General features: G+C 40.9%; 1 protein-coding gene across 2 annotated transcripts in view; it reads left to right on the top strand.

Annotated features, from left to right (window-relative positions):
• Positions 1 to 20,535, top strand: part of ANO6 (anoctamin 6) — a 212,146-nt gene that overhangs the window by 129,588 nt on the left and 62,023 nt on the right. For both annotated transcript variants that reach the window (XM_082634721.1, XM_082634722.1), the window contains 5 exons: positions 6,729 to 6,794; positions 7,578 to 7,865; positions 8,084 to 8,197; positions 11,122 to 11,237; positions 17,282 to 17,416. In XM_082634721.1, coding sequence (XP_082490847.1) covers positions 6,729 to 6,794; positions 7,578 to 7,865; positions 8,084 to 8,197; positions 11,122 to 11,237; positions 17,282 to 17,416 — 719 coding nt within the window. The remainder of the gene's footprint in view (positions 1 to 6,728; positions 6,795 to 7,577; positions 7,866 to 8,083; positions 8,198 to 11,121; positions 11,238 to 17,281; positions 17,417 to 20,535) is intronic.

Consider the following 20,535-nt stretch of genomic DNA (forward strand, 5'->3'; position numbering starts at 1 on the left):
GGTGATATATTAACATGTTTAAGCAAATAAAAATGTTCTATCCTTGATTCAGCTATTTAAGTATTTATAGTTAGTGGTAAAATAGAGGGCATTATAAACCAACTCCAAGGTCTACCAATTATCGAGAGATATCAGGTAAATTTCACAAGAGTTCTTTGTAAAGAACCAAATAAGAACTAAGGATAAATTAGTACAACTTTTCTCTATGGCAGTATAGCAGTACATATTAAAGAAATTAAAATTACATGCACCTTCATAATTGTGAAAAATTAGAAACAACCTAAATATCCAACAATTAGAAATAAAATAATCTGTTTCTGTTTTGTATATACATTCATTTGTATTATATTTTAGATTCCACATATAAATGCTATCATATAGTATTTGTCTTTCTCTGTGTGTCTTATTTCACTAAGCCTAATAATCTTTAGGTCCATCCATGTTGCTGCAAATGGCAGTACTTCATTCCTTTTATGGTTGAGTAATATTCCATCGTGTGTGTGTGCATGCATCTGTGTATGTATCACATCTTCTTTAAGCCAGTTGTTGGGTTGCTTCCATGTCTTGGCTATTATAAACAGTGCTGCTATGAACATTAGGGTGCATGTATCTTTTCAGAGTTTTTGTTTTTTCCCAGTCTATACCCAGGAGTGGAATTGCTGGATAATATAGCAGTTGTATTTTTAGTTTTTTGAGGAAACTCCATATTGGCTTCCCTAGTGGCTGCACCAATTTACATTCCTACCAGCAGTGTACAAGGGTTTCCTTTTCTCCACATCCTTGCCAGCATTTGTTATTTGTTGACTTTTTAATGATAGCCATTCTGACAGGTGTGAGATAATATCTCATGGTGGTTTTGGTGTGCATTTCTCTAATAATTAGTGATGTTGAGCATCTTTTCACGTGCCTGTTAGCCATCTGTATGTCTTCTTTGCAAAAATGTCTGTTCAGGTCTTCTGTCCATTTTTAAATCAGGTTGTTTGTTTTTTTCTTTTTTTGATATTGAGTTGTATGAACTGTTTATATATTTTGGATATTAGTCCCTTGTTTGTCTCATTGTTTGCAAATATTTCCTCCCATTCCATAGGTTGTCTTCTCCTTTCATTGATGTGTCCTTTGCTGTACAAAAGCTTTAAATTTGATTAGGTCCCATTTGTTTATTTTTGCTTTCATTTCTTTTGCCTTGGCAGACTGATCTAAGAAGATATTGCTGTGATTTATGTCCAAGAATGTTTTGCCTATATTCACTTATAGGAGTGTTATGGTGTCATATCTTATATTTAGGTCTTTAAACCATTTTGAGTTTATTTTTGTATATGGTATGAGGGGATGTTATAATTTCATTGTTTTACATGTAGCTGTCCAGCTTTCCCAGCAAGAGTTGTTGAAGACACTGTCTTCTCCATTGTATATTCTTGCCTTCTTTGTCATCGATTAATTGACCATAAGTGCATGGGTTTATTTCTGGGCTCTCTATTCTGTTCCCTTGATCTATGTGTCTGTTTCTGAGCCAATACCTTGTTGTGTTGATTACTGTAGCTTTGTAGCATAGTGTGAAGTCTGGAAGGGTTATACCTCCAGCTTCATTCTTTTTTCTCAGGATTGCTTTGGCAATTCTGGGTCTTTTGTGGTTCCATATAAATTTCAGGATTATTTGTTCTAGTTCTGTGAAAAATGTCATGGGTATTTTGATAGGGATTGCCTTAAGTCCGTAGATTGCTTTGAGTAGTATGACCATTTTAACAATATTAATTCTTTCTTCAGAGAATGAAAATGATATACATCCATCAGATATCAAAGAAAGTAGTCTGAGGACCAGGACAATGTAGTGGTATAAAGAGTCAAGAAGAGGGAGGGCTAAATGACTCATATTTAAGATCCATTTCCTGGAGTTCTGGTAAAATGGTGTCATTGGTATCCCATTAGAGGGATTAAGATGTCACTGGGCGCACATTGTGGAAGCCAAGTGATTGGGGTTGCTTATTTTTGTTCTGATGTTTGATATTAAATAAAAGAGGTGAGCCTCTAAGGCTTACAAGGTAGAGAGGATTTTTTTTTTTTTTTTAAGGAATAAAGGAGGTTGAGCATATTTGAAAGCAGAGAAAGAAGGTAATTTGGCTGACATGTCTACAGAGCTTGTGTGTCAAGCCTCATGCTGAGGACTTTATACCCATGATCACATTTAATCCTTAAAAAGAAAAAACACCTCGAGATGAAGCTATTTCCTTTACCACCTTTGAGATGAAGCCACTGATACTTGCAGAGTTTATTTGCCCAACATCACAGAGCTAGCAAATGGCAGAACCAGGATTTGAATTTTCGCTCGGAATCTTAACCATTATGCCCAGGAGTAAAAGGAAGACCAATACTACAAGAGCTAAGGGGCAATTGGTAGACTAAAATCGAGATGATAGAGTCCTATGAAGGTGATAAGAAGTCATGACCTCAACTAGAAATCCCACAGAGGGGGAACTATGTCTAACTCGCACTATGTGGCTTGTCACGGTCATGGTTGATGCAGCTGATACAACCGAGACAGGAGTAGTTTGTGTTTGGTATGTGTGATGACAGAACTGACCTCTCATGGGGCCGCTTCCTTCCAGGTTCTCTGAACTGGCCCCCTTTTGTCATCTCATCATTCAGACTCCTAGGGGTCAGGAAGCCTCTTCCTGTTCTGGATGCCCCAGAGGTACCTGGTGCTAGCACATTCCAGAATTAAACTGTGTCTGTCCTTCTCTGCCATGTCCTGTAATGCCCGTAAGTAAAAGTTCATGGAGCACTTGGGGGTGGGGGGCCCCTCAGGGAAGAGGAGCCCAGTTGCTGCACTGCAGTGATTTGTATTCCTCAGTCAATCCCCACATAACAGGCAACCATCCACCCACCGTCCACTCAACTTATTCATTCTTTCACCAGACATTTATTGCCTGTTTATTCTACGTTAGGCCCGTTCTAAGTGCCAAGGATATCGAAATTAAAAGACAAGCATCTCTAGGGGCGGCAACAGTAACTGAAGAGCAGCCAGGACTGAGGCAGGATTTCATATTCTTAAAGATGGGAAACATTTTTAAGGTGTTTGTTGGCTAAGAGCAATGAAGATAAAGGACTGAAGAGAAGAAAAGATATTGCCGAAGCAAGCTCAGGAAAGATAGGAAAAGGGAGTAATCTCCTGACACCGGAAGAGAGATGGTGTCTACCTATGAGAGGTAGAGAGAAAGGCATGTGCAGGACTTTGCGTGAGTGGCTGCATTTGTCTGAGGAAGGAGGCTACGGCACTTGCGGAGTCTGGGAGTGAGGTGTGGAATGCGACGAGCTCCTTCAAAGTTTGGAACCGCTCCCCAGTGGGGGAGGGGGGCAAGGAAGGAGACAGCTGTGCCTCATGGCGGCCTGTGATGGGAACCATGGAATTCCAGTAAAGCCAGTTAACACAGTTTTGTGGTTTCTCGCTACCAGCACTTCATTGTTCACACACCCATTAAACCACAGGAGAAGCCCCTCTTTTGAATGATTCTCCTAGTCTTCTAACTAGAAGGACGTCTGTTCATAAGAGCTAAAATCCTTGGGTCTGAGCCCCCATGTCCTAACTGAAATTATTCCTGACTCCTAGAGGATACAGAAGACAGTTGGATTCTGCTTATGACCTGCTAGTGAGATGATCTGGGTTGCCCCTTGTACAGCCTCAGGCTGAGTCATCTCCCTGGAAAGAGAGGAAGTCAGAGTGTCCGGTCTACACAGAACACCCCTCCCTCCACTGCACAGTGATTTCGGTTTTAGGCTAACAAGTTTTCCCTAGTTCGTGGTTACTCCTTTAGGATTCTTACTGGCAACAGAAATGAGCTCTAATTCAAGCGGACAAAGAGTTTATCAGAAGAATGTTAGGGGGCTCACAGGTTCATCGGAAGGCTTGGACAAACAAGCCTGGAGATGAGACTGCCAGAGGCAATGCCCCAAATCCCACTTACACAGCTGGTCTGGGAGAAAGCGTGGCTGCTCCCCGGGGCCCAGAGCTGCTTCTGGCGCCACTGACCAGCAGTGCTCCCCAAAAGCTCCTGCCAAAACTTCTGTCACTGCTGTCTCTGGAACAGATATCTGCTCTCCCAGCTACCCCAGAACGGGTTCTGTGTGGCCTGACTTCTTTGCATCTCTAGCTTCTGACTCAGAGTCTAGAGTGGGTGGTCTGATTAATAGTGCCTAGCTCATGTGCCAGTAGCTGAACTTCATGGGAGACAAAGGACGGGAGTGTTTCTGTTTTTATCTGCTGTAGGGGACGTGGGCTCTGGTGGGAGTTAAAATGTTGAGTGGCCAAAAAGAATGACAGATGTCCATTACAGTGCCGTAGACTCATGAATGAATGTTCCAGTCCTTCTGTATTGGAGAAAATTCTAGGTCACTGAACGCTGAGTTTCTCTGTAGTTCCTCTACAGCAGACTATTTCAAATTCTTCTTTGAATCTTAGCACTTTGAACGATACTCTCAGGAAATGTTTGTAGAACAAATTAATACGTGTTTGTTGAGTATATTCTTTCAACAAACACATATTGGGCATATACTTGTGCCAAGCACTTTGTCAAGCGTTGTTTGAAGGATCAGAAGAGCTTTTACACAGTAGTAAAGAAAGAAGCCATCAGGAACAAGGACTGGGCTGCCATGCAGGAATCACAATATAAGGATTCGGGTCTAAGGTGAAGAAATACTGCTTGGGTACAAAGCAGGGTGGGTCTGAACCAGCTTCCCAGTTGACGTTGGGGGTATGGTGGATGTGGGGTGGAGAGGGCTGAGAAACATAGCAGGGTGGATTGCAGAGATGGGGGATGGGAGACTGGCAGAGTGGACGGCCACCTGCTGGGAACAGAATGGGAAAGTGGCACCTCCAGGCCCCCTGGCTCTCATCTCACTGAGTTTTTCTAGTCAAGTTTGGCTTGTTCATTTATAGCACTTGCTGGTTTTTCTCTAAGTGACTATTCTATGCTCAAGTTGTAACAAATAATTAAGTGTGTTATATTTGTAAAGCTCTTAAAACAGTGTCTGGCACAGTAAGTACTATATAACTATTCATTAAATATATGAAAATAAAGCAATATTCTGTTTCTAATACTTCCACAAAATATGTTAGGGATTCATTCCACTGGGACTCACATTTAGTCAAATGCTAGATGTATTTTTTCACCTTTGACCTTCTACATGCAGCCCCTACTCTACATTTATTAGGTGCTTCTCATGGTCTAGGCACTGTCTGTAGCACAGCAGCTCAGCACCCCCTCTGCCCATTCACACTTGGCAAACCTTGAGTGTTGCTCCCTGGGCAGAGTGCCCTGACTGTCTGACCCACTGGATTACCTAGACATTGACCCAGTAATTCCTCTCTATCTTGTTAAACGCTGAAGTTAAAAACTGAAATTAATGCAGCTTTTTCAGTTGTCGTCAGTGGGAGAATTGGTCCAATTCACCTCTTGTGATTATTAAAGATAAAAATTCTAGTTTATGTGGTTTAAATCATATAATCCTCATGAGAACCCCAGAAGGAAGCCAGTGAAATTTTCTTCATTCTACAGATGAGGAAAATGAGGCAAGGGAGTTTAGGTTTCCTGCCAAGGGTCAAAGAACTAATGGGTAATGGCATCAGATTTGAACCCAGGCAGGCTGGTTTCAGACCCTGTGTGGTTAACTTCTGTGTCCACTCATTTTCTTCTTTTCATAAAGCAGCATAACTCCTTCATCATCAAAAGCATTCTTTTCAAAGGTCAAATGAGTCTCTACCTTTACATGCTTCCCTTACAAGTTAGGACACAGCTTAGCAAAAGCCTAGCCAGATAGAACTTAATATCAATAAATAAGGTGTATCCTGTATCTTTTTAAATGGTCATGCAATATGGACAGATATATTATCGATTAATTAGTTTTATAGATTTCGGTGTTTTTTATAGCTTCAGAAACATTTCATTCTTGCAGAGAGAAAAATTTATTTGTATTTTGCCAAAATTGTCTGTTTTTAAAATTGAATTTGGTCAAGGCATGCAAAGATGAAATATACACATCCAAAACTGAACTATTTGAATGTCTGGTATAGAAACAAAATTTTAATAATGTAGACTGTCAGATCTGGACTATAACTCTGGTAAATGACATCAGTGAATGGGACGCCAAAAGCTCTATTTGTGTGCAAAACCTCTCATTAGCCAAAAAAGGTCCTTGGAATTGTGCCAGAGCCAGAGACTTTTATGCACCTCAAATGGCCATAAACTCACAGGGACAACCAAGGGTCTTCCAGAGTGCCAAGAGAATCTAGTTATTCTCCACAGCATTCCATCTGAGGAATCCAAACCCACAAGTCACCAATAGCCAGAACACCTTCATTGCTTCTGTGTTCTTTTGAGCAAATATGTCTCTTCATCGGGTTCAAATTGGTTTGTTGTTTATTTATTTTATTTATTTATTTATTTATTTTTGCGGTACGCGGGCCTCTCACTCTTGTGGCCTCTCCCATTGCGGAGCACAGGCTCCAGACACGCAGGCTCAACAGCCATGGCTCACGGGCCCAGCCGCTCCGCAGCATGTGGGATCTTCCCAGACTGGGGCACGAACCCGTGTCCCCAGCATCGGCAGGTGGACTCTCAACCACTGCGCCACCAGGGAAGCCCTGTTGTTTATTTTTTATAAAAAAACAAACAAACAACTTTTTGTTCCCTTGGTAAAACTGAAGGCCTAACGTATTTTCCAATTTCTTTTGACAGAGGAAAAGACGAGCATATGAATCTAACCTCATCTGTGACGGCCTGCAGCTAGAAGCAACCAGATCAGTAAGTGTCAGACCCTTCCCAGCCACTGGCTGCCCATTGCTGCTGGGAACCCCCATGGCACTCGGGATGCTGAGATGGCATTTGAAACATGTAACCCCAGCCATACCTTAGCTGTAAGCTGGGAACGGAGTCGATCAAAATCTGCATTATAGAATATACATTTGTTTCTCATAAAAGCCAGCAGATCTTTTTTAATAGCCAAAGAATGTAATAATAAATCCATATAAATGTATTTATTCAAGAACCTTTTTGAAGATTTTTTCATTATACAAACAGTTTACCAAAAAAAAAAAAAAAAAAAAAGAAAATGTAGGAACAGTGGAATCTGTACCTTAATTATCCATAAATAATCTTACAGTTCTTCTAAACATTTTTTTGCTCAGATGTATTATACATTTTTTCCCTTCCAGAAAGGAAAATTATTATTTCACAATTTTTAAATTTGCTTTTTCCCCTTTATTATATAGTAAATGCATTTCTATATCGATAAATATAATTCTTTTAAATGGCCATGTAACATGACATTGAACAGATATATAATAAATTAAACAATCTTCTTCTAGGTTTAAGAAATTTAAAAAAATTATTATAATAACACTGCAGTGACTAGTGTTTTTATGTTTAGTTACTAATTTGGACTAAAAATTAACATGTTTGCTTTTTTTATCTAAAATATTGGTAATTTTATGAAAGAACTATGCAACATAATAATAATCTGTGTTTTAAAACTGTGAAAATAGTTGGTTTGGTTTTCTGGTTTGTGTTTTCATTCTTCCAATATAGCTTTTGGATGACAAGCTTGTATTTGTAAAAGTACATGCCCCATGGGAAGTGCTATGTACATATGCTGAGATAATGCACATCAAATTGCCTCTGAAACCCAATGATCTGAAAACCCGGTCCTCAGCCTTCGATAATTTCAATTGGTTTACCAAAGTCCTCCAAGTGGATGAAAGTATCATCAAGCCAGAGCAAGAGTTTTTCACTGCCCCATTTGAGAAGAACCGCATGAATGACTTTTACATTCAAGATAGAGATACATTCTTCAATCCAGCCACCAGAAGCCGCATTGTAAGTCTAAACCCAATTTAGCTGCTGTCGTTGGGTGATTTAGAACCTACTGTTGGATGATTAGTGGTTTAGTTTGGCTGGTTTGGTTTGGTTTTTAAAAGCTGCCCAAAAAAATGGAAAGAAAAGAAAAGAAATAAGCCTACAAATTCCTGTTAGGATAGTAAACAATGATTGGTTAGTTACACTAAAACACACACTCTATTTTGGAATCTTTTTAGGTTTACTTCATTCTTTCTCGGATCAAGTATCAAGTAAGGGACAACGTTAAAAAGTTTGGGATTAACAAACTTGTAAGCTCTGGGATCTACAAGGCAGCTTTCCCTCTCCATGATGTAAGTCAAACAGCAAAAATGAAATAAAATATCTAATGTGTACTCCAGTGTTAGTAGGGAAGGGCTAACTTCTTGACCTTGTTTCTTCCTTGATAAAATGAAGACAATGTATTGCAAGACTACAAGCTCATTTAGGGCAGGCACCATGTTGTATTGTTTAATGCTGAATCCCAGGCACAGGGAGGCCCCTCAGTTTAAATGAGTGAATGAATGAGTCAATGAATGAATGAATGAACAAAGGAATGAACAGTAGCTTACCCATAGTTAATGTGTGGAGTGTGTAGATTAGTAGTTAAGAGCATACACTCAGGCTGAACTACCTGCTGTGCCACGTCCTAGCTGGATGATCTTGTGAATGTCATTTAACCTCTCTGTTCGTCAATTTCCTCAACAATAAAATGGGGGTAATAATGGTACCTACCTCATAGAGTTGTTATGAGTAGCGGTCCCCCACCTTTTTGGCACCAGGGACCGGTTTCATGGAAGACAATATTTACACGCGTGGGGGGGCGGGGATGGTTTAGGGATGATTCAAGGGCATTACATTTATTGTGCACTTTATTTTTACTATTATTACATTGTAATACATAATAAAATAATTATACAAGTCACCATAATACAGAATCAGTGGGAACCCTGAGCTTGTTTTCACTTGCCACTCACTGATAGGGTTTTGTGAGTCTGCAAGCAATTGATTATGGTCTCCGTGCAGTCAAACCTCTCTGCTAATGACGATCTGTATTTGCAGCCGCTCCCCAGCGCTAGCATCACCGCCTCAGCTCCACCTCAGATCGTCAGGCGTTAGATTCTCATAAGGAGCGTGCAACCTAGATCCCTCACATGTGCAGTTCACAGTAGGGTTTGCACTCCTATGAGAATCTAATGCCGCCGCTGATCTGACAGGAGGCGGAGCTCAGGCGGTAATGTGAGCGATGGGGAGTGGCTGTAAATACAGATGAAGCTTGGCTCGCTCACCTGCCAGCCACTCACCTCATGCTGTGCGGCCAGGTTCCTAACAGGCCATGGACTGATACCAGTCCGTGGCTCAGGGGTTGGATACCCCTGGTTATGAGGGTCAATTAACCCACGTCAATGTTAGAACAGTTCCTGGCATATAATAAGTACTATTTATCTGTCAGCTATTTTCATAATTACTGACAGATATTATTATCAACCAGAAAAGTATTGGTTCTCGGTAAGAAAAATACATGTTAGACCATTTCATTTATCATTTTCTGTAATACAGGCCTTTTCCCCTCTGAAATACCATTTTCAAACTGTGCCCTGGAATATCACAGGGCTTTTAAACAGGCGTCTTGTCAGGGTTCTTGTCACGATGGCGATACAGCAGAGTGTTGACATTTTTTAAGGACTATGTACTGAGATGACAGCAACTCCTCAAATTCAGGAGCACTTCTCTAGCTGGTAACATCACTCATGAAATGAAATTTTTAAAATGTGACTGCTTTAGACCCTCAATGATTCCATAAATGCAAGGATATTATATCAAAGCTTTTAAAATAAATTCTGTCATTGAAATAAAATACTATATTATATTGCACTGTTACTCTGTTACATTCGCTGTCAGTTTATCTGAATCTCTAAGACCAAAGAAAGCAAAGACTGAGACTGATAATTGCTACTGTGTAATATATGTATTTGTAGATAAAGACAATATTGAAATGTACTGTATAAGATAATAAAACTAGGACAATAAATAGCTTCTTCATACACATGCATAAATAGAGAACGGGGAGCTGGGTGGAGAAGCAGAAGCTGAGCTGCCTGGCTAAGAGACCCAACACAGAAGTCCAGCCCTACAGTCCATGTGCTTTATATTTGTGCCCGAGCAGAATTAACAATGAGAGCATGACATGAACTTTGGGGACACTTGCAAATAGCCATCATGATTATTAATATGGGATGCCAAGGTTCTATAATATTCAGTTGACATCTACCCCAGTTCTTTTCCCCTAAAGCCTCTTGTAACTGCACTAGTCCCATGTCCAGGCTAAGGAATGATCTTGTGTGGTATTTGGAAAGGAAGTAAGAGGATGTCAGGACCCATGTTAAGGCTTTAATACTAATACTTTTCTGGTTGATAATAACATCTGTCAGTAATTATGAAAATAGCTGACAGATATATAGTACTTATTATATGCCAGGGAGTATTGTAACATTGACATGGATTAATTGATCCTCTTAACAGCTCTATGAGGTAGCTGTTATTATGATCCCCATTTTATCGATGAGGAAATTGATGAACGGAGAGGCTAAATGACTCACGAGGTCATCCAACTAGAAAGTGGCGGAGCAAGTGTTTCTGGTTCTAGTACAGGTGGAAGGAACGTGAGTCAGGTTGAATTTAAGCAGAAGCAGGAAGTTTGGTTTCTTGAACAAGCTAAATGTATAACATCATGTCAGGCTTTTTTGTTGTTTATATTCTATGTGTGGTCACAGAATAACTGCTGAATTGCGGGGCAAAAAGCCTGGGTTTTAGAATTGACCCTGCCACTAACCAGCCAAGGCCCTGGTTTCCCAGGTGTCCAAGGAGGGGCTGGACTCTCAGGTGTTCCTCCAGTGTAGCAGTTTGGGCCCTTAAGCAGCCCAGTTTTTCATTGTTTAGGACTGGCCCACTTACAGGACATTAAGCATCTTCAGGTCTCTCACCAAGTACTAGTGGTGGTCCCCAGGATTCTAACAACCAAGCATTCCTTTCCACCCACATTCGCAAATGGTCCTCCAGGGGTAAGTATCACCCCTGGTTGAGACTTAACTAAAAATTACATGGTATTTTCATCCCTTCCAGCAAATAAGGACCCCTTATTTACAAATGACTGTGAAGTGTTAGTACCACATTGAATCAACAGAACACATGAACATGTGGTGATTGTGATGCTCATTTGTTTGCTTCTGCTTCCCAGTGCAACTTCAGCAGTCCGTCAGAGGACCTCAGCTGCCCCAACGAACGCTACCTTCTGTACAGAGAATGGGCTCATCCTCGGAGCATATACAAAAAGCAGCCCTTGGATCTTATCAGGTGAGTTGTAGTGAGCACTCCAGTGAGAAGGGCTCAGGGTTCCCCTCGTGGCTTCTAAATGTGACAGTCCTCCAAGGGTACTGCTAGCCAGTGGAATTCACCTGCAGCCCTGAGCTTCATTGCCCAGAGTTTCTATAGAGGCTTCATTACCTAGGCATGATTGATCGAGTCATTGCCCACATGGCTCAATCTCCAGCCCCTTCTTCTCCTGTTGGTCCTGCAATATCACATGGCTCCAATCACATGGTTGGTCTTTCTGGCATGGCCAGTCTCCATCCTGAGTCATCTCATTAGCACAAACCATCTAGGGTTCACCATGAATAACAAAGTCATTCCTGTCTTAGGAAATTCCAAGGCATTTGAGGTTACCTCTGAGGAACTGGGACCAAATACCCACCAAATTCTTCATTAAACAGGAGTAAATATTAGATTTAGCTTAAATTGTATGATAAGAGATACCAGTTTTCACTGCTTTCCTGTATCTGCTGTTAGGAACCATTTCCATCAGCATATGAATTTAATGTCTAGTTCAGCATTTGTGTTCTGAAAGCACTGATGTCGGCTACTTTCCAGAAGCTTATGTTGTTTGGGCAAGGCTACTGGAGAGAGATAGATCAAGAACAACTAAACAAACAAAAACAAGCAAATAAGTGAACAAAATTTCTGATTGAAATGAAGAAAATAACACAGTGATAAGATGGGGAGGGGTGGAGTGAAGTGAGTCTAGAAAGTTATCTTTGAGTAGGTGGCATGCGAGCTGAGATTTGTCTAGTGAAAAGGAGCCAGTACTTTGAGGATCCGGAAAAAGTCATTCTAGGAAGAGAGGCAGCTGGTACAGTGGCCCTGAGGCACAAAAACACTTGGCAAGTTTGAGGAAATTGTGAAAACCATTGCTAAGGAGAAAGAGAAAGATGAGACACAAGGTTAGAAGGGTATCAGGAGCATGGAAAGGAGTGTAGGCAAGTGCAGTGAGAAGCTGTTGTAATATTTTAAGCATTCGAGTAATTTTATCTCGCTTACATTTTGCAAAGATAGTGTAGAGAATGGGTTACAGGGGGCACAGGAAGCAGGGCGAGCCGGTAGGAGGCTAGTAGCATGAGCCAGATGAGAGATCGTGGGAGCAGATGTAGAAGCGTTTGGGGATTCGGGTTGACAGGATGTGGTTATGGGTTGGGTGTGGAGGGTGAGGAGAAGAGGAGGGTCAAGGTGGCCCCCGGTGGCCCTGGAGCCAGGTGCCTGTTCTTTCTATGAAATCTCAGTGCCCGTCCACCTGAACTTGGGGAAAGCCTCTTAACCTTAAAAGTGAGAGTTTTAAAACACTGAAGAATTTTCGTTTTGTTTTACATTTTATTAAGGGAAATTTCAAACATATACAAAAGCAGAGAGAATAGTACAGCAAGTCTGCCTACTATGTCTGTCACCCAGCTCCAAACATTATAAACTCCTAGTCACTGTTATTTCTTGTTTATCTCTACCTCCTACTGGGTCATTTTGAAGAAAATTCCAAATAGTGTAACATTTCATTAGTAAAATGACAAGGTCTCTTAAATACAACCAGAATACTCCTTTTGTTTAAAGTCATGAAATAATCAGTATTCACGTTTTCCTGATTATCACAAAAATATGTTTTTTTAACAGTTTTTTAGTTGTAATCAGGATCCAAACAAGGTCCAGATGTTGCAACTAATAAACCTCTCAAGTGGCTTCTAATCTATAATTTTCCCGTTTCCTTTTTGTTTTCCTTGCAGTTGTTGAGGGGCTTCTCTGTTCTCTGTTTGGCTGATTTCATTCTCCCCTGTGGTGTTAGACTTGTTTTTCTGTCCTGTGTATTTGCTTTAGTTAAGTCATTTGATCCTCATCTAAAAGCTTGATCTGATTGAGGTTTGACTTTGTGCAAGAATACTTGCGTGAGTTTTGTACTTCTGTCAAAAGGTACATAGTGTCCAGTTGTCTGTCTCGTGACGATAGCAGCCATTAATGAATGTTGCGTGTTTCATTTGGTCATACCCTAATTTCTTCCTTCATTTATTAGCTGGATCAGAATTATGAAGAGGCACTTTCTCTCATTAACTCGAGTTATCCTGTAGAATAAAATTTTGAAAGAGGATGTTTGTACACATGTCAGTATTTGAAGTTGATATTTATATGAGGGTTCCCTTCCATTATTTTTGTTTTATGTTAAACCTATAGCCTGTGTGATGGCAGGGTGATAGGTTTGATGGCTTTTTAATCATTCTTTATGGGTTTTTGTTTGGGAGCAGGGCTTCTGTAAAGAAAACGATTTCCCCATGATTTTAAGTATCTTTTGCTAAAATACATTTAACTATTCCCTGTCCCTGGTCCACATGTTCCCTTTGTTGCTTCCCATTAGTAACCCCTTGAGCGCTCAGGCTGTTAAACCTTCATCGCTGGTTCCCAGGGGTTAGCAGAGGGAAAATGAACTCTTTCCCAAACAGCAAACCAAACAAACCAGAAAGAACAACCTGCAGGAAACAGACTTTGCCCTGGAAAAAAAAAGCAAAGTTTCCCTCAACACTCTGTCTGAGTGCTAAGATGTGGTATCCACAGTACAAGGACAGGATTCTATTTTTTAAAAAAGAAAGAACGAAAGGATTATTCTGAGAATAAAATGCAGCTCTTAGGAATTAAAAATGAACAGAACAGAAAAAACCCCAACAGCAGTGTTAAAAAATGAAGTTGAAGTAATTGTGCAGAACATAGAGCAAAAGTATAAAGGAATAGCAGGAAAATGGGGGAAAAGATAAAAATTTAAAAATCAGTCCAGGATGTGCAATGAACAAATAATAGGAATGCTAAAAATAAGGACAGAGGAAATGTGAGGAGGAAATCAGATAAATATTTCATGACAAGTACCTGTAGAACTGTATTGAAGAACTGAGTGCGAGTCTCTGGATGGTCAGAGAGTACTCAGAGCCCAGCCCGGAGGATGAACATGGAGCCATTAAGCCACTGCAACGTGACCTCTCAAATACTGCAGACAGACAGAAGGTCCTACAAGCCTCCAGAAAGAAAAACAGGTTTCATATGAAGGAGCAAGACTCATAATAACATTGAATTTCTCAACAACAACACTGCAACGTACAAGAAAAGAGAGCAATAATTTCATATTTCTGAGGAAGGTGCTTTTTTTTTTTTTTTTTTTTTCTCGGTACGCAGGCCTCTCACTGCTGTGGCCTTTCCCTTTGCGGAGCACAGGCTCCGGACGCACAGGCTCAGTGGCCGTGGCTCACGGGCCTAGCTGCTCTGCGGCATGTGGGATCCTCCCGGACCGGGGCACGAACCCACGTCCCCCGCATCGGCAGGTGGACTCTCAACCACTGCGCCACCAGGGAAGCCCAGGAAGGTGCTTTTTTTAACTCACGGTCCAAATGCAGTATGGCCAAACTGTTCATTAGGTGTGAGGAATTTTCACAATTTAAATGTGCAAAGTAATGGAGGAGGTACTCCACCAAGAAAAAGATGTGGATTCAGTAAATGGGGATTCCCAACCCGAGAGAGGGACAGGGTGATCCTAGGTGACAGCTCTGTGGCAGGACTAGCAAGTCATTAATCCAGGTGGCAGGAGCTCTGAAGAGATTGAGTCAAGGACATGAAATTGATAGGCTACCTCATGTGTTAGAAAGTAGTGAGAAAATTACACATTAAAGGAAAGTCTGGGGTTGAATCGTTCATAAGTACACAGAAAACTAAGCAATGAACCACCAAGACAGTTATTAATTCCAGAGAAAACAAAATATTGGGCAGGAGAGAAAAAGTAAGCATAGCAGATGACTTGAAGCAGCTGTGAGCAGTCTTTACAGAGTCTTACTATTTATAGAGCAAGGATATTGCTGTAATCAAAATTATATTGTAACTATGTCGAGAAGATGGAAGAGTGGAGGTGTGGGTGTGTAGATGAGACGGGGATTGAAAGAGAGCTTGGGGCTTCCCTGGTGGCGCAGTGGTTGAGAGTCCGCCTGCTGATGCAGGGGACACGGGTTCGTGCCCTGGTCCGGGAAGATCCCACATGCCGCGGAGCGGCTGGGTCTGTGAGCCATGGCCGCTAAGCCTGCGCGTCCGGAGCCTGTGCTCCGCAATGGGAGAGGCCACAAGAGTGAGAGGCCCGCGTACTGCAAAAAAAAAAAGAAAAAAAAGAGAGCTTAAACCTCATCTTCCAAAGTAGAGTATCAGTAGGTGATACATAAAACTGAAAAGTAAATAAACTGCACTACATGTATATTATTTAGAGAGACGGAGGTAAATATTCCAGGAATCAGCTGTAAGAGTCAAAAGTGCTTGCTTTTGGCCAGGACATGGGAGGAGTTGTTGGGGACTGCTTCTTTTTATAATCAGTGTTCTATCAATAGAAATGTTTGACTCTTTAATGAATGTATAGGTATAACTTTGATTAAAAAAATCAAAGCTGAAGTTTTAGAAATTGGTGTTAAGAATTGGGATGTTTGGGGCAGAGAGAGATAATAATCAGAGAATATCCCATTTGAAGGGCTCCTCATTTTCCCCAGCCTTTCAGCAAGAACCAGGAGGCAGGCTTTCTGTTTAAGATTTAAAAAATTCTTTCTGACCTTCTTGCCTGCAGTGTGACGGGGGTACCTTCGGAAGTAATGAGCCCCCGTCACTGTAAATATCCAAGCAAAGACTGCCTGACCAGCTCTCCAAATGTAGCAGGATATTTTTACTATTGGGCAGTTGGAGCAGGCGACTTCTAACATTCTTTCCAGTTTTAAATGTGGTATCTCCAGGGCACATGATTGATAAGAACATATTCAGAAAGCCTAACAGCAAAGAGCCCAAGACGTCTCAAACCCACTGCCAGGGTTTTCTCTCCCAAACACCATCCTGAGCCTGCCATTTACCTGTCATCCATGAGCCGGACCACAAAGCCCCAGTCGCATGAGAACGGACACACTGTGTTCCCCCTGGTTCCTGATTCCACATCAGTCTCAGCGCTTCCTTTTCCCCATGGATGTGACCCACACCAAGGCCTATGACCAGGGAGCTCTCCTCTCAGCTGCCCTGTGAGTGCTGGTCCAGCCCAGGGATGTTCCTGTGTGAAGTCTTCTAGGACTCCAGGCTGTTTCTCAGGGCTGAGTCCCCGCTAGGCTAAGCCTACAGAGCTCAGCCCAGCTCCAAACTGAGCCAGAAGCCTCATAGAGGCCTCAGAGCTAAGTAAACCTACAGGTTTTACCACCCACTACTGAGCCAGAAGTGAAAAGTGAGTTGAGGAAAAGTATCAGCAAGAGTCACCTAAACAAGTGTCTCATTGCTTTCTCCTCACCCCTAAACCCTTTGTCTCTGCCTGTGTGTATTTATCTCCCTTTCAGGAACAATCTGGCCCTGCTTCATGCTCTGCCTCCTTTCTTATCTCGCCCACCTGGCCTCTTCCATTTACCCCAGATTAATTTAAAAACATTGAAGAGTTTGTAAAACTTAGGAAAAATAGAAGTGCTACATACAAAGAATACAGAGCAGTAGATTCCTCAGTTGTATCCGTCCTGCCCTCTCCCATTCTCATGAGTTTTATAAGTATTTTGGTCAGAGAGCCATTCCACTCCTAGTTAATGGTTATCAGCATTTTCTTATTATTTGTGGTTTACGTTACATTTGCTCCAAGGAAGTTCCCGAGATAAAGCAAAAACAGGTAACTGAGCAAATTGTTCCTGTTCATTTGTTTCATGCATGTTAAGAACAATCTGGGGGAATTGATCAAATCTGCCAGTCTTTACAAAGAGTGATGATAATATTCTCTATCTGCTCCATATTCAGCATTTTCCCCTCCTTTGCTGTATTCTAATTTACTTCTCTTCAGCAGGTTAATCCGTGATCAGTACTTCCATGATATGTAAAATACTTCTTGTTTCACAGTAGAATTTGGGGCCTGCTATGAAAATGGATGTTTTTAAGTGTGAATTGAGTCAGAGGTTTAATTTTAAAGCCCCCTTTATTTAGAATCAGAAATTAATATTAGGATAAAGCTGCAGAGTGATCATATGTCTCTTCTGAAAATAACTTCTGTCTTTCTTCAGGAAATACTATGGAGAGAAGATTGGAATCTATTTTGCCTGGCTGGGCTATTACACTCAGATGCTTCTCCTGGCAGCAGTTGTGGGAGTGGCTTGCTTTCTCTACGGATATTTTAATCAGAATAACTGTACATGGAGGTAACCGTTACCGTGCTGAAAAGTTGATTAGACATAAAATTATTTTCAGGAACTTAGACTGTTTTAGTAAAAGAAGACTCATCGCAGAACACTTACTGCTTTAGATGATATATCCCTTTTGTCCTGAGCACAATAACTAAGTGAACTGGAAGAAAATTTTTCTTAGATAACACAGCCCAGCCTCTGACAGGAATATTACCGTTAGGAAACACGCCAGTATTTTAAGACAATACTTTGTTTGAAAAAGAAATGAGGTCTGGAGGGAGGATCAACTTTGAACTTCTGCCTCCCAGAGGAATGCTTCACTCAGCCCCACAGATGTGGGCCAGGAGCAGCTCTGATTGCTTCAGGGTTTCAATGGCAAAACTGGTAAAATTGGTGTTTTTATGTTTTTAGAAATGACTTCTTAACATATATTAAGGAATACATGTTTAAAAACTCAAGTAAATGATACTTTCTTTTGTTTGTTTTACTTAAAAAAAAAAAAAGCCCTAACAGTGTTAGGGGGAAAAAAAAAGTAGTAAAGAATGAGTTTGTGCTTGATGTTGAAATTAAAATACCAGCTGCACTGTCTAGAGGGAAATACATGGGTGCCAGAACACTGAATTTCACCATCACTGTTCTGAAATGTATTATTAATCCTTTGCTTTTGGTGATCTCAACCTCCAGAAGGGGTGCAACACTGAACCAGGCATTTTCTCTTGTTCCTCTGGCCTCTATCCAGGTGTGACAGCCAGATCAAAATTTCTGGGCAACAGTGACAAACCAATGACTAAATTTTTCTAGCCCAGGGCATATGAGCCTGGCTCTGGAGGCAGGAAGCTTACATGGCAGCTCTGATGTATAGGCATAATTATCCATTCTGTTAACAGAGGATTCTGAGTGTTTGTGCCCGTTATGATTCTTAGCTAGAAAGCTGCAGATGGTCTTTGAAGTACTCTCCTCTCTTCACTGGAAAAGAGTTTAGGGCCAAAGGATGAATGTTGATATCTTTTGCCTAAATTTGTCCTTGGCCTCTCCATTGTTTCGCATATTGTTCCGGCCAAAAAAAGGTATCTCAAAAATACACTTTCAAAGTGAAAAAGTAGCATATTTTTTCTTTTTTTTCCTCGGTACGCGGGCCTCTCACTGCTGTGACCTCTCCCGTTGCAGAGCACAGGCTCTGGACGCGCAGGCTCAGCAGCCATGGCTCATGGGCCCAGCCGCTCCGCGGCCCGTGGGATCTTCCCGGACCGGGGCACGAACCTGTGTCCCCTGCATCGGCAGGCGGACTCTCAACCACTGCGCCACCAGGGAAGCCCAAAAGTAGCATTTTTATACGGTTCTTGCATGGTGGTGGTTCTCATTATAATTTATTTTATAAAATCACCATAACAGGCACACCACATATTTCCTACTCTTTCACACAAATTAATTTACAGAGAAGGGTGTGGAGGGGGGGATAGAGTCTTGAGGATATACTCCCTGTGCTCAAAACTATTGCGAGTTTATTTACTTAATTTTTAAATAGTTTTAAAATATTTAAAATATATGTATTTACAGTTAATTTTATTACATACTGAGTAGAGTCACAAGAATAGAAAATGTATTCAAGATGTAAGGAATAATGATTCATTACCCAGTTTAAGAAAAAGAACATAACTGTTACCCATGAAGTGCTTTGCTCAATTGCATCCCCTTACTTTGGAAATGACAACTATACTAAGTTTTATTTTTATCACTCCTTAACACACACTGTATATTCTTTTTCACATGTACTTGTACCCCTACAAAATATAATTTATTTTGTGTGCTTTTGAAAATATCTATGGATAGGCAGAGGATACTATAGGTGTTTCCTCTTCTATAAAAGGCCTGTTTAAAGCTTATGCACACTTTAAAGTAACAGCTTTATTGAGATATAATTCATATACCATAAAATGCTCCTTTTGAAAGAGTACAATTAGTGGTTTTAAGTACATTCACAGAGTTTTACAACCCTCACCACGATCTAATTTTAGAACATTTTCATCACCCTACAAGGAACGTTTAGTACCTTTAGTAGTCACTCCCTAACCTCCCTTTCCCTTAGCCCCTGGCAACTACTAATCTACTTTCTGTCTCTACGTATTTGCCTATTCTGGACATTTCCTAAAGGGAACCATATAGTATGTGCAGCATGTGGTGTTTTGTGATTGTCATCTTTCACTTAGCATAATGTTTTCATGGTGCATCCATGGTATAGCATGGACCAGTACTCCATTCCGTTTTGTGGTTAAATAATATGCCATTATATGGATACACAACATTGTTTATCCATCCATCAGTCGACATTTGGGTTGTTTCCACTTTTTAGCTATGGTGAATAATTCTGCTGTGATCATTCATGTACAAGTTTTTGTGTGGACATATGTTTTCAATTCTCTTGAGAATATATCAAAAAATGGAATTGCTGGGATGTATGGTAACTGTAGATTTAACATTTTGAGGAACTGCCAAGTATTTTTTTAAAAGTGACGGTACCATTTTACATTCCCAGTAGCTATGTATGAGGATTCCAGTTTCTCCACATCCTCATCAACACTTGTTATTACTGGGTTATAAATAAACAAACAAATAAACAAATAAACAAATAAATATTAGCCATCCTAGTTGGTATGAAGTGGTATGTCATTCTGGCTTTGATTTGTATTTCCCTAAGGCCCACTGATGTTGAGTGTCTTTTCATGTGCTTATTTTTCATTTGTATATCTTCTTTAGAGAAACAACTGTTCAAATTCTTTGCCCATTTTAATTGTGTCATTTGTATTGTCTAGTTTTAAGTGTTCTTCATATATTTTGGATAAAAGCCCCTTATCAAATATTTATATTGCAAATATTTTCTCCCCTTCTGTGAATTGTCTTTTCACTTTCTTTTTTTTTTTTTTTTTTTTTTTTTTTGCTGTACGCGGGCCTCTCACTGCTGTGGCCTCTCCCGTTGCGGAGCACAGGCTCCGGACACACAGGCTCCGCGGCCATGGCTCGCGGGCCCAGCCGCTCCGCGGCATATGGGATCTTCCGGGACCGGGGCACGAACCCGTGTCCCCTGCATCGGCAGGCGGACTCTCAACCACTGCGCCACCAGGGAAGCCCTCTTTTCA

The sequence above is a fragment of the Mesoplodon mirus genome (assembly GCF_964341445.2).
Source record: "Mesoplodon mirus genome assembly, chromosome: 11".
Lineage (NCBI taxonomy): Eukaryota > Metazoa > Chordata > Mammalia > Artiodactyla > Ziphiidae > Mesoplodon > Mesoplodon mirus.